This window comes from Mycteria americana, chromosome 15 (genome assembly GCF_035582795.1).
Source record: "Mycteria americana isolate JAX WOST 10 ecotype Jacksonville Zoo and Gardens chromosome 15, USCA_MyAme_1.0, whole genome shotgun sequence".
Taxonomy (NCBI): domain Eukaryota; kingdom Metazoa; phylum Chordata; class Aves; order Ciconiiformes; family Ciconiidae; genus Mycteria; species Mycteria americana.
The window spans coordinates 13,024,539-13,037,008 of NC_134379.1; the positions used below are offsets into that span (position 1 = coordinate 13,024,539).

Below are 12,470 nucleotides of genomic sequence, written 5' to 3' on the forward strand. Positions count from 1 at the left end.
TCAAGCTGGCTGTAATGACAAAAGGCCACATTTGCTGAGACATTTTAGCCCTAATTCCCTTCATTTTAGTGGGAGCTGGTTGCCAAAATAGAGTTTAAAAGCTGCTCGCAGAGCCTCTGGTGGGCTCGGGGAAGATACTGAACATCTCTCCTCCTTCATCCATCGTGGTCCGACACGCACGTACCGTCCCACTCGCAGGAGCTGCAAGAGGATGGAGGGTGTTTCCAGGGTGGTGTAAAGAGTCTCGGAGTGAAGCACCAGAGGAGGTTAAATACAGCCGGGGGGGAGAGGAGGGGGCTGTCCACCTCTCCTGATCAGCCAGGAGGATGATGAAGGCACTCAAGGGACAGGCTGAAGCATGGGGCTGCCTCCCCCCCTGTTTCTCCAGGGAAGCAGCCCTTGCTTTGCCCTCCGTCTTCCCTGCTGGGAAAGGTCCCTTCCTACCCCCCGAGCTGGAGGGGTTGGCAGAGGCAGCGCCTTTGATGCCCTGCGGTCTTTCAGCAGCACCTTCAGCGCATCCCCCCCACTGCCTTCATTCGCGAGGTAATTCCCTCCATCCCAACTGGAGCGCATCTGCTCCGGAGAGGCTTGCTAGGGCTGGTCCTCTGCAAGCTCATCCCAAATTGCTGGGATGGGGTGCAGCCCTGGAGAGGGTTGCTGGAGCCTGGGATGAAGCGTGGGTTTGCACACCCAATTGGGATGCTCTATATACCCCCCCCAGCTCCTGCCACAGTGGCACGGAGATTTAGAGCAAGTTCACTTATTGAACAGCCTTCGGTGGATTTGTGCGAGTGAGTTAAGTATTATATATATATATATTTGTATCTATAGCAGTTGAAGGAAACTGGAAGCAGAGCTGATGCTCCTGCAGCTGCAAAGAGCAGCAGGTCAGCGCCTCGGCATCTTTACGGGAGCCCCTGGGAATAACCTGGGAGCATCGTGCAGTGCAGGAGCGGCTCTTGTGTGCCGGCGATGCGGTGAACCACAGCAGGGAATGCCCCTGGGCTCAGTAAAGCAAGAAGGAAATTCCTTTCACCCCGATGCATCCCTGTAGTGGTGGGATTTGTCCCCACGGGTCACGCTGGCCCCTCCTGAGCCATCCGCACGCTCTGCTCGGTGCTTTCAGCTTGGGGAGTGCAGCTTTGCTTGCCGCTGGGGAATTTGGGTTTCCCTTTGCTTCAGGGACCCTCCCGAAATTGCCTTGAAATTAATTTTCAGATTTTCTTCTAGAGCTGCCTTGGCTCTTATTTTTGCCCTCTAGCTGAAGACCCCCCCTTGCTGTGAAGCCAGGTGGACTTGGAGCTCTCTCCCTTTTCCCCATGTGCTTTCTGGTGGCCTCCAAAATCTGGGCTTTGCCGGCTGGAGCGGCTCAGCCATGAGGAACCACACAGCGGCCGGGGCCGTGCCGCGGCAGCCAGACACTTGCATATCCCAGCTCTGCAGGATCCGTAGGAGACCATCGATAACGGCAATAACCATCTTCTCTCTGAACTGGCTTTAGCACCAGCTGAGATGTTTGGTTCGGGGGTGCGCTTGTGTGAAAGCTTGATTTTGAGAAATAAGGTTAATGATGATGAGCTGACTTAATTTGTGGGATTAAGGAGGGATGTTGGGAGCACAAAGCCTGTACACGGGAGGTGGGCAGCTTAGCATGGCTGCACACAGGTTTCGATGGTATTAGAAGGTGTTGCCAGTAAATATGGCTAAAAGGTGGATCCTGCATATTATTTTACAAGCTATATACGCAGGTGGCATCGTAGGAAAAGTCACATCCATCCTATGCATGTGGTGAGGGGGGATTGGGTTTTGCTCCAGAGGATGCTCTTTGTTTTTGACTGTGCCTTGCTCTTTGCATACCTGCCTTAAGGTCTCTTCATGCACATGAGGCATTAAAACCTGATGGCCAAGTGCTAATTGCAGGGCTGTGGCCTCTGGAGGCTGACGCTTTTTGGTGCCTCTGGAGACGGTGCTCTGGGAAGCGCAGATGGCATCTGCAGGACATCCCGGGACAGCAAGGCAGCAGCGGTTGCAGCGTTGGGTTCAGAGCAATGCTAAACCCAGACAAGGGTGAATTAATTAATTCCAGGATCCCATTAAGCCAGGGGGAACACCAGGCTGGGGGCTGGGCTGTGCAGCAAGGACCCAAGCTCCATCTTCTCATGCCGAGAGCACGGCTGGGAATCGCTTGCCGAGGGGCTTCGCCGTGGGGAGGGCAAAAACCCCATTGCCCCTTCCCAGCCACAGTGCTCGATTCTGGGTTTGTCCCCTCTGCTTTCGGGGCCTGGGCGCCCTGTCCCGGGGATGTCGGGGTTGGTGCCACGCCTCCCATGGCCAGCGCGGCAGAGACCATTCCCGCCACACACACGTGGTGTCATGCCTGTCGTGGTAGGGGCTGTCGAGCCCCGTCATGCCTGGCGTGATAGGGGCAGATGTCCACGATAGGGGCAGGTATCCATGACAGGGGCAGGTGTTCATGATGGGGCAGGTACCTGTGATGGGGCAGGGCAGGTATCCACGATAGGGACAGGTACCCATGATGGGGCAGGTACCCGTGACAGGGGCAGACATCCGTGATGGGGGCAGGTACCCACGATAGGAGCAGGTACCTGTGATCGGGGCAGGTACCCGCACCCGGAGCGCTGCCTCGTGCCCACCCCCAGGCTCAGAGCAGGGCCCAGACTCTGCTCCCAGGGGAATTTGGCTGCTGCTTAAAACCATCTGGTCCAGCAAAACACATTTGGCCCAGCAAAAAAACAATGAGCTGTGTACCTGCTGTGCTGCTGTCCATCCATCCGTCTGTCCCAGGAATCGCAGCGGAGGCTTTAACAGCCACCTGAGGAAAACACGACCTGGGTCTTGGCCCTAAAAGCTGCCCCCTCCAGGGCAGGGATTAACTGGGCGGGGTGGGTGGGTGTGGAGCTGGGTGCTGGCAGGGCACGGGGGTGGCGGCGCTCTGTCCCCATGAGTCCCCGCAGGGATGTGGGATCCCGTTACCGTGTTAAGAGTGGCCAAGTCACCATGCCAGAGTAAGTGGCTGAGCCACGACTAGACTATAGTAATCCTGGGGGATTAGCGTGTTCGGCCAGGGCCAGCACCGCAGCAGCATTTTTTTCTTAGGGCTGTGAAGCTTCTCCTCCACCTTCAGCCGAGGGGCAGCTGCGATGCTTTTCCTCCTCCCTGCTTTGGGGTTGCAGAACGATAGAAGAATTGTTTGGGTTTCTTTCGTGCCTCCTGTTGGAAGATGCTAAAATGCTTCTTGAGCACCAGTAGGAGCTGGGAAAAACAAAATACTCCTGCCTGGGTGTTTGCCTGTCCCACAGCGGGGCGGCAATCCCTGCTCGGAGCGCGGGCAACGCAGGCAGTCAGCGTGCTGTGCCTGCCCCAGAATGGTGGCCTGAGGTCGGGGGACTCATTTACCACGCCAGTTTAATTGCTTTTGTTGTTGGAACCGAGATTGCGACAGCCGAGTGGGCTCCTGCGCAAGGGAAACCCTTGGGCGGGTCACCGGCCAGACCCTCGGTAGCTTCCCCCCCCAGGCACAGAGATGGGGCAGAGGGGGACAGGCGGTGGGGCAGGGGATGGAGCGGGGGGCAGGCAGTGGGGCGGGGGAAGGAGCAGAAGGGTGCTGGTGAGAGAGGGGATGGGGCAGAGGATGGAGCAGGGGGCAGGCGGTGGGGCAGGGGATGGGGCAAGGGGTCTGGCGGTGGGGCAGGGGACGGGGCAAGGGGTCTGGCGGTGGGGCAGGGGACGGGGCAGGGGTTCAGGCAGGCTGCCCCGGGGGGTGCGGAGCCCACCGCCCGCCCTGCCACCGGGCATCCCCTCCGCCACCGCTCGCCTCTGCCCCGAACCGCCCCGCGGGCTGCGGGCGGGCGCCGCGGCGGGGCGCTCCCGGGTGGGCGGTTGAGCGTGGGCGGTGGCGTGCCGGCCCCCCACGCGCGCCCACCCCCACGCGCGCCCCCGCCAGGCTCCTTTGTTATTCCGGCGGCGCGGCGCGGCCGCCCCCCGCTTCCTCCCCCTCCCCAGCGCGGCTGGGCCGCCCCTCGCGGGAGCGCGCCGCGCGCGGGTGCGCGCCCCCCGCCCCGCTCCGCGCCGCTCCGCCGCCGCCGCCGCCGCCGCCGCCCGGCAGAACCTTCCAGCGCCGCCGCCCCGCGGGGCCGCCGCCATGGGCACCGCCGCCACGGGCACCGCCGCGCCGCGCTGAGCCCGCACCCGGCGCCCGCGGGGCCCGGAGCCCCGGCCGCGGCCGCCCCTCCGCCATGGAGCTGGGCAAGGTGGTAAGTGGCGCGGCCCCGAGGATCGCCGCACCCCGCCGGGGATCCCCCGGGGGCCCGCCCCGGGACCCCCCCAGCACCGCGGGGGGGGGGGGGGGCAGAGCGCGGCATCCAGGTTTATTCCTGGAGTAAGGGTTTGGACGCAGCGAAACTCCTTCCCGGGGAAGTTTCGGGTGTTTGCAAGCCCCCAGACATGGGTGTCTCCTGGTGTAAATTGAGGAGGAACCGGGGATGGATTCGGGGTGGCAGCGGGAGCCGTGCGCCGCCTCCTTCGGTTATCGGGGGGCTCATCCTCGCGGTTAAAGCTGATCATCCCCCCCGTGCTGCTGCAGCCTGGGTCGGGGTTTGCTCCCTCCCACCCGTTTTAACTTGCTTTCCCCCGATCTTTGACTCGGCTGGGTTCAGGTGATGCCACGACTGTCCGTGTCCCCACATGCCCGTGTCCCCATGCGCGGTGCTGCTGTCACGGCCGCTTCGGCCCGGGGGGCAGCCCCTCACCCGGGCATTAGGGATGGAAACAAGTTTGGGCTGAAAAGTGGGGTTTTAGGGTCCGTTCCTGCGGGGAGGTATGTTCCTCCCCTGCACTGCTCACCTGGGAAGAGGGGTTTTGCTTTTCACGGTGCTCCGGCAGAGCCGGGTTAGGGATGGGGAAGGTCCCTTGGGTGCAGCGTGGAGCCCGTACGGCCCTGGCTGTTCTCAGCTCCGTTGCGGGATCCAGACATCCTGGAGGGGTGACGGGCGAGGGACACCCCGATCTGCTCGCGGGAGCTGCTGCTTGGCAGGAGGCATAGCAAGGAAGGATTTGACCAACACTAACTTGACACCACCAGGCTCTGCATCCCCGGGGCGTCCCGGCTCCGCAGAATTCAGGAGCATCCTGCTAGGGTGATACGCACCCCGGGTGTTCCCGCTGGGGTAAAACTTCCCAAGGAAAGGTCGGTCCTGGGATGGCAGCTGATCACCGAAATGCACATCCGGAGATGTGCTCCTGGTGTCTGCTCCCCGCGTCCTCCAGCCTCGCTCCTTTATTTCCTCCTGTTCCAAAAAATGCCTAAATATTTGCATTTGCTGGGAAGAAGATGACTCCGGTCAGGACTACTGGGAACATTTCAGGACTATTTGAAGGCAGTGGAGGACCTTCCTGAACCACTGACCCTGGAAAACACAGCCATCCTGCCTCCCCAGATAGAAATCACCGCTGCTGGAAGAGATTATCTTCACATAAAATCCCCACTTAAAATTAAAAGCCTGGCTAACGGGGCAGCTCACGGGAAAGGCTCTGGCCATGGCCGAGCTGGCTGGGCAACGTGGAGCATGAGTGACGGAGTGCCCATATCAATAATTAAGTGAGAAGAGTAAGGAGTGTTTTTTGTGGGGAGGAGCTGCGGAGGGGTGCAGGGGTCCGGGGAAGCCTCCTGGTTTTCTGCCTCTCCTCGGATCCATCCGCTCGTGCTGGGGTCTGGTGCCAGGGCCTCCGGCTGCAGCAGGTTGGAAGTGCCCGGCAGTGGGAGCCGGGGCCTGTGCTGGAGGTGACCAAAGCACACCCCAAGTTCTTCTGCAGCCTTGGCTGGCTTCTCTTTTGACTGTTATTTCAGCTGGAGGCTTCAAAGGAATCCGAGTTTTACTGCGTCAACTCCCCTGATGGTCGTTGGTGAGGTTTGGCTTCTTCTGTAGCCTCACTTTTTGCCAGCTGTTCTCCCCAAAATCAGTTTTCTTGCTATCCTGTTTTTTTTCCAAAGGTTTATCTGTGTGTTGGAAAAGGACATGTGTTTTTTAAATCCAGTTTAAGGAATACAGACAAGTTGTTAATCTGCATAAATTGTTTATGGCACTGGAGAAATCCAGTGGCCCAATTCTTTGGGTGCTGGTCCCCAATAGTGGGCAGTGATGTGTTCAACATAGCAAGCTCTTGTCTCTGGCATCGGTGGAACCAAACCCTTCCAGGTGACCAGCCCGGCTCTCCCCTCCTGGCATCGGATGTCTCATTCGAGTCCTTGGGACCCACCACAAGTCGGTTGGGTGGTTGTCTTCATTCTTTCCCTTTGCTTGCCTGGAAAGTGGAGGAGGGATCAGATTGTGCCGTCTCGTTCTGCCCCAGCTCTCATGATGGTGTTGAACTCATTATTTTCGCTGGAGGCTTTGGAAAGGCCAGGAGGAGCGGTGAGTTAAGTCCTTGCACAGGCAGCTCATGGGTGCCTCACCCTGTGGATCCCAACCTCTGCTTTGATGCCACCTTGCTGCCCTTGGGAGGAGCTGGGAGCTAGAGGGGTGGTCTGTTCAGATACACTCAAAATTTGTATCCTTCAACTTATTTTCATTTTTCTACCGTGATAACGGTACTACAGCTCACGAGGCAAAGGCCTTGGTGGCAGTCGGATGGCAGCTGCCATCCTCTCATGTCTCCTTGTGGTGTGGAGACCTCTGAACACCACATCTCCCTTCCCTGGCCTGGCTCAGGTGGTTTCTCCCCTGGAAGCCCCGTGTGTGCTGGAAGAGCTCCTCTATAACGCTCACATCAGGCTTCACCATGCAGCGGAGAGCGCTGACAGTGGGTAGACCAAGCGTGACATTGATCTGAAGTCATCATCCTCCCCACTTCAGGAGAGCAGACCTGGAGGCAGCGATGCTACAGGGTGTGGTGGCCAGGGCAGGTCTCTGCCAAGAAGGTCCTCATGGCAATGCCATCGGCTTCCAGCGTGGCCGTCTCCCTGGTGACTCTGGTTTGGGGTGTCCCATGTGCCACGGGGCGGCGGGTGGGCAGCAGCGCAAGGGTGTGGGGCAAGGTGTCCCCAAACACCCCCCCCGAGGCCCCCATGCAGGTGTCCCTTGGGATTTAGGGCTCTCTCTGGTACACCTTGGTCCTCCTTCTCCTGCTGGCATCCGAGCTGGTGGCATCAGTATCTCCTCCTAGAGAGGTACATCTTGAGCCGCCGCAGCTGGGAGCAAACCCCGGCAGATGCAGCGAGGTTTTGGGGTCTCTAACGCTGGAGACCAGCATTGCTTTGGGGAAAACGTGGTTATTTTGACGGCCCAAGTGAAGGGAAATCTGATACTTGTGCCATTTTGAGGATTATTTCTTGGCTGGTGGGAGCAGGAGGCGAGAAGAGTGGCAGCACCTTCAGGGAATTGCTCACACAGCCCTGGATCAAGGCACTTCATCCCTGGAGCGGCTCCGGTGCGTAGCTGGGCGGGAGAGGAGCGCTTTCTTTCTAAACTCATGGATCCAGCAGTGGAGGCAGCCAAATAGGATTAAATGATGGGAAGGTATTTTTTAATGTCTCCTCTCACTTCCTGTTCAAAGGGAGCATTTAGGACTGAGCAGGAAGACTACAAGTTACCCCATTTGTGCTGAGCATCCTCTTACCCTATACACAGAAATACATCCGTGCGTGTACGAGGCACAGCACCTGGCCCCGCACAGCCGGCCAGCCCTGCCAGCCCTGCCTCGCTGCCTTCCTTTCCCTCCGGCTGCCGGCGGGCACAAAGCCGGGCTTGTTGCCTGCTCCTGCCGCTGCTGTCAAACGCCACAGGCGCCCGGCAGCCCCACGGAGGGGGGCCACGGCCCCCCCGGCTCTCCTCGGGAGGTCTCACTGGTCCCAGTGGGGCGTTAAGCACCCCCAGCGTTATCCAGCCAGCTTTGCTTTGGGATTTTGCTGGAGAAAAACCTTTCCTGAGCCCTGGCGAGGCTGTGATTTGGTTTTAGCTGCTGTTGGTGAGCGATGTTTAAAGAGAGACATGCACCCTCCAAAAAGCCTGCCCACACCCTCGTGTCCTGCACACCTCCGGGTCCAGAGCGAAGCTTTGCTAGGCTGGGATTTGCATTTTAATTAAGCTCATAGGTGGTTTTTTCCCAGGCTTGTAGTAGTCAGGTCTCCCTCCTCACTCACTTCCCCCAGAGCCGCTGCGTCTGCAGGGCTTGATTGCGAGCGGTTTTCCAGAGGTATGCTCCATCCCAGCTCTCCATTTATAGAAAGGAATTAAGGAGAAATGAGGGAGCATTACTAAGAGGATTTGCACTGCGACTTACTCAGTTTCTCAAAATAATTTGCAATAGCTCTGGATTCTTTAATCAACACTCATTTCCTTTTGGAAATGAAAGGAGAAGCGGGAAGGTGCTGTGCGGCTCCTGAGCGGAGCTCGGCTCTTCGGCCGAATGGGAGATTTGCAATGCAGAGGAGGCTGAGGGCGTAATTTGGGGAGATCTGGAAGAGGGATGAGGGTGTGAATATGTGCATGTGAAAGCGAGAAGTGTTTCTCAGTGCTCAGAAAGCCTCTGTCACTGTCCCAGGTCCCTCCGTGCAGTTTTGGGCTCCTCTGTCCCTCCAGCTGGAGCCTGCGGTTGCACACCCGGAGAGGTGTTTTAGTTGATGTGAGCCGCCGATGTGGAGCTGTCGGTGGCTTGGCTCTGGCATCGCATCTCCTTGTGAGAGGAGCTGGGCTGAGTCAGGGGTCACGGGGGTCCCGTGGGACATGGTGCAGGTCACCCCAAGGGCCAGCAGCGCTCACTGCCAGCGGGATTCCCAGAGTCCCGCGGGAATGGTGTTAAATTCCCCCGGAACAGGGCTGTGGCAGCATGTCAAGCCACGGGCACAAGACCTTGCAGGGGTTTCTGGGGACCCCCTAGGTGCTGCGGAGGGAAGAAAAGGCGCTCGGGCAGGTCCCAGTGGTCTGGGGCAGAGCTATTAGGTTGGACAGTCCCTGGTTTGTATTACCTGACTCTGCTCCTTCCCAAACGCCCCGAGCCTTTTGGTGCTTGTGGCGGTGGGGTTTCCTTGCCCCACTTGAGAGACGTTTGAAACGCTAACGGTGCTTGCAGCGTTACCGGTGCTTGCGGCATCACCAGTGCAGCTCGCCCAGCCTCGGCAGAGCACCCATGGCCCAGCCCTGCCCCGGGTGCTGCTCTGCTGAGGTCTGCCCCACACCCCAGCCCCACGGCCCTGCCGGTGGGAGGCTGGCGTGACAGCGTCACCCCCTTGCAGCTCTCGTTGTGCAAATGGGGCCCCGCCGGCCTCTCCTCTTGCTTCCCTCCCAGCCCCACTGCCTCAGCAGCGTTGCACAAGAGGAAACACCAGGGTTTCCTTTCCCGGCGGCGGGGAGGGGTGTGGGGCTGGAGGAAGGGCTCGGCTGCCCCACAGCCGCCATAGTCCCTGCCCTGCTCCCAGTGCTGGGGGGGGAGCAGCAGCGGGAGAGGAGCCCCTTGGGCGTCCATGTGGGTACGGGGACCGGGGGCTGACATCCTTCCGTCAGCAAGAAACCGGAGCCAGGCCAGCGGCGCTGCCAAGGATGCGCTCGTGGCCTGGCAGGTGGGAAACAGCCCTTGTGGTGTAGAAGCTCGTAATTAAATTAAAATTAAAATACCATCAGCTGTAGGTTCTGGATGGTGTTGGGAAGCAGCACCTGTGGGTCGGGGTGAAAGACCGTCTCCGTGGCAAAGAGGTCTGAGCTTTCTTTCAAGGCAGCCCCAAATTTCTCTCCTTCTTCACCCAGTTTCGCAGCCAAAACTCATGGACAGAGCATACACCGCTGTCTCCCTCCCCGACCCCGCTCGTCCCTTGGAGGTGACACTCGCAGCCTTCGTCCCTCGCTGCTGCCTGCACTCCTGTGGTTTGCTTGCACAGGTGCTGCTGGAGCTGCTGGCCAGTGGAGCAGCGGTTTGGGCATCTCCTGAGCCCCGGTGCCTGCTCCAAGCGGCTCCTGGGATGGGACGCCTGCCCTGCCCTCCCAGTGGATGCAGCGGGGAAGTGGGGTGCCTGTGGCACCTGCAAGGACAGAAACGTGGGATCCGGCTTTTCCTAGGAAGACCTTTCTGCCGTCCACACGGACATCACGTGTGCTTCAGAGCAGGGAGCTTGAGAATGGAGGGTCCTGCAGGCCACCACCTGGAGCCAGGGGCTGCCGGAGCCCCGTCATCCCCCCACCATGTCTCCCCACTCTGGGGGGTCACTGGACGCCTCTCTGGTTGGAAAAACGTGTCCTTGCTTTACCAGGAAAAGCTGGCAGGAAACAGCACTTAAACTGGGAGCTCCGTTTCCAGCGTTCCCAGGGACGTGGTGGCCCCCGGCACCTCTTCCCTCCGGAGACCACCCCCGTCCGGTCTTTCAAGGGCAGGGGAGTAGACACGTGCCACGATGAAGCCACCGGCTTCGGGGGAGTGGTGCCTCCATCCTGCCTCTGGCTACAAGCTTCCACTCGCTGGCTCTGGCTTTGTGCTTGGCTTGTTACTTGTGGTCCAGGACTCCCATTTCAAGGCGGGACGTGTTTAAACGCCGATCCTGGCACTCCTTGCCATGCCGGGTGGCCCGTCATGACCATCCTGCCTGCCTGTGCTGTCGTGGCTGCAGGCTGGGATTTCAGATGAGGACAAGCCGCACCTGGAGCTGGATCCATGGCACGTGTCACTGATGGCTGTTGGGATGTGGGCATCACGTTCCAGGCTTCCACCACTGGCAGAGGCGCGCCTTCCAGAGGATTTTGTTGGGAATTTTTTAATGCTGAATTTTATTTTATGTTTTCGTAAATGGCACGGGCTGTGGCCGCACAGCCGGGCAGATCTGCAGAGGTGGCTCCCACCCTTGGTCCTCCTCCATTAGGAACCTGCTCACCTCCGTCCAGCCCCTCAGGAAGGGACGCCCATCGGGGTCAAGTTTTTCCACCACCAGTGTTTCTTTCAGCTCTCCTTAAAACCAAGCTAAGATGCAAGTTCTGGTCCATGTCCAGCCCACTGCTGGACCGGGATGCTTGTGCCTGCAGCTGGCGATCTGGGTCCCCTGCCACTCCAAAATGAGCCTCCTGCGTCTTGCTGGTGACCTCCACGGTCGCCTCCATGGTCCTTACTGGTCACCTCCATGATCACCAGTAAGCAGGGACCTGGTGGTGAGCATGGTAAACAGCTCGGTGCAGCTGGAGACCCGCTGTGGGCCCCGGCAGAGCCAGCGCTGTAGGGATGGGGCTGCAAACACCACAGGGCCGCATGGACCAGCCCCGCTTGAGAGCAGCCAGCACAGCCGAAGTGAGCAGCAGTGTCCCCGTGGCAGAACTGGTTCATACTGGGACGTCAGGACCCAGACCCCATGTTTCAGCTAAGGGGGTGCTCGGCCCTGGGATGGGGATACAGTTGGCAACTGTGGGTGAGAGCAGAAGCTGTCTCAGCCCTTCAGCACGTTGTCCCCGGTCTGGCCGGCGGATGCTTTGGTGGCAGAGGGACTTTCTGGGGAGATGGGTCAGGCTCAGCGCTGGGAGGTTTGGGCCGTGCCCAGCTGTGCGTGGGGTGCCTGTGGCTGGTGCCCGTGGGCCCCCCCAGCCCTGCTCAGCACAGAGTCATCAGGGTTGGTCGTGATGAAGCCATAGCAGGGCCACCTCAGAGAGGGTGAGGAAGCAGGGGTGCAAGAAGGATTGCAGTGGGGAAGGCGCTGGGATTAATCCCGCTGCTGTAATTGGTTTATACCAGTAATTAGCTACTTCTGGCAGTGCTGAGCCAGCCGGTGTCGTCCCTCGGCAGCGGGATCCTCATGGAGCAGGTGCCAGGCGAGCGCTCGGCGCCGCCGCGAGCAACGCGGGAGCCTGGGGAGAGGGCAGCCCCACACCGGCGTCACTGTGCTCCCATGTAGGATCAGCCGCAGTGTCCCCCCGCTGCCAGCACAGCTTGCTGAGGGGCCGAAATGGGGCAGGGTTAAAAATCCTGCCCAGCAAACGCTTCCAGCAGCTGCCGCTGCCTCTCTGGAGGCTAAATGGAGCGCTAGCTCTGCCCAGGCTCCTCAGTGTGGGCTTCCCAAGGTCGCCGACATCTGCTTTGCAAGTTTTGCCTTTCCTGGCAGAGAGCAAAAGGGCAGCCTGTGGGCAGGGTTGTGCTGGGGAGAGGCTGCCTGCAGCGCTGCCTGCCCCATGGGAGGGTTGTGCCGGCTCCTGGCAGGATCAGATCGGGCGGGGAGCGCTGGGCAGTGGGGACAGGTTGTGCCGTGTCTGGATGCGCCTGTGGCCAAGCTGAGATGTGCCAGTCGGCAGCGGGGTGGGGAGGTGGCAGCGGGTGCCAGCCGGGGCAGCTGCCTGCACTGTGGGCAGCAGGTCCGTCTCCTGCCCCTCTAATCCCGCAGCCGGGGCCGTGTCTGGCCACGGGGCGGGTGGGCTGGAGCAGAACACCAGTGGTTGCAGAGCCGCTCTGCTTTGGTGCCAATTAACCTGGGACCTGTCCTTTGCTGCCAG

The 12,470-nt window shown here is 60.0% G+C and overlaps 1 protein-coding gene across 3 annotated transcripts in view; it reads left to right on the forward strand.

Moving 5' to 3' along the window:
* Positions 1-12,470, forward strand: part of HIP1 (huntingtin interacting protein 1) — a 50,875-nt gene that overhangs the window by 19,802 nt on the left and 18,603 nt on the right. Inside the window, exon 1 of one of the 3 annotated variants that reach the window (XM_075517880.1) lies at positions 4,062-4,274. The exons of the other annotated variants lie outside the window; for them this stretch is intronic. Within the exon in view, the coding sequence (XP_075373995.1) occupies positions 4,257-4,274 (18 nt within the window). The 5' untranslated portion in view covers positions 4,062-4,256. Of the gene's footprint in view, positions 1-4,061; positions 4,275-12,470 lie in introns of those variants that run through there. 3 annotated transcript variants of the gene reach the window in all.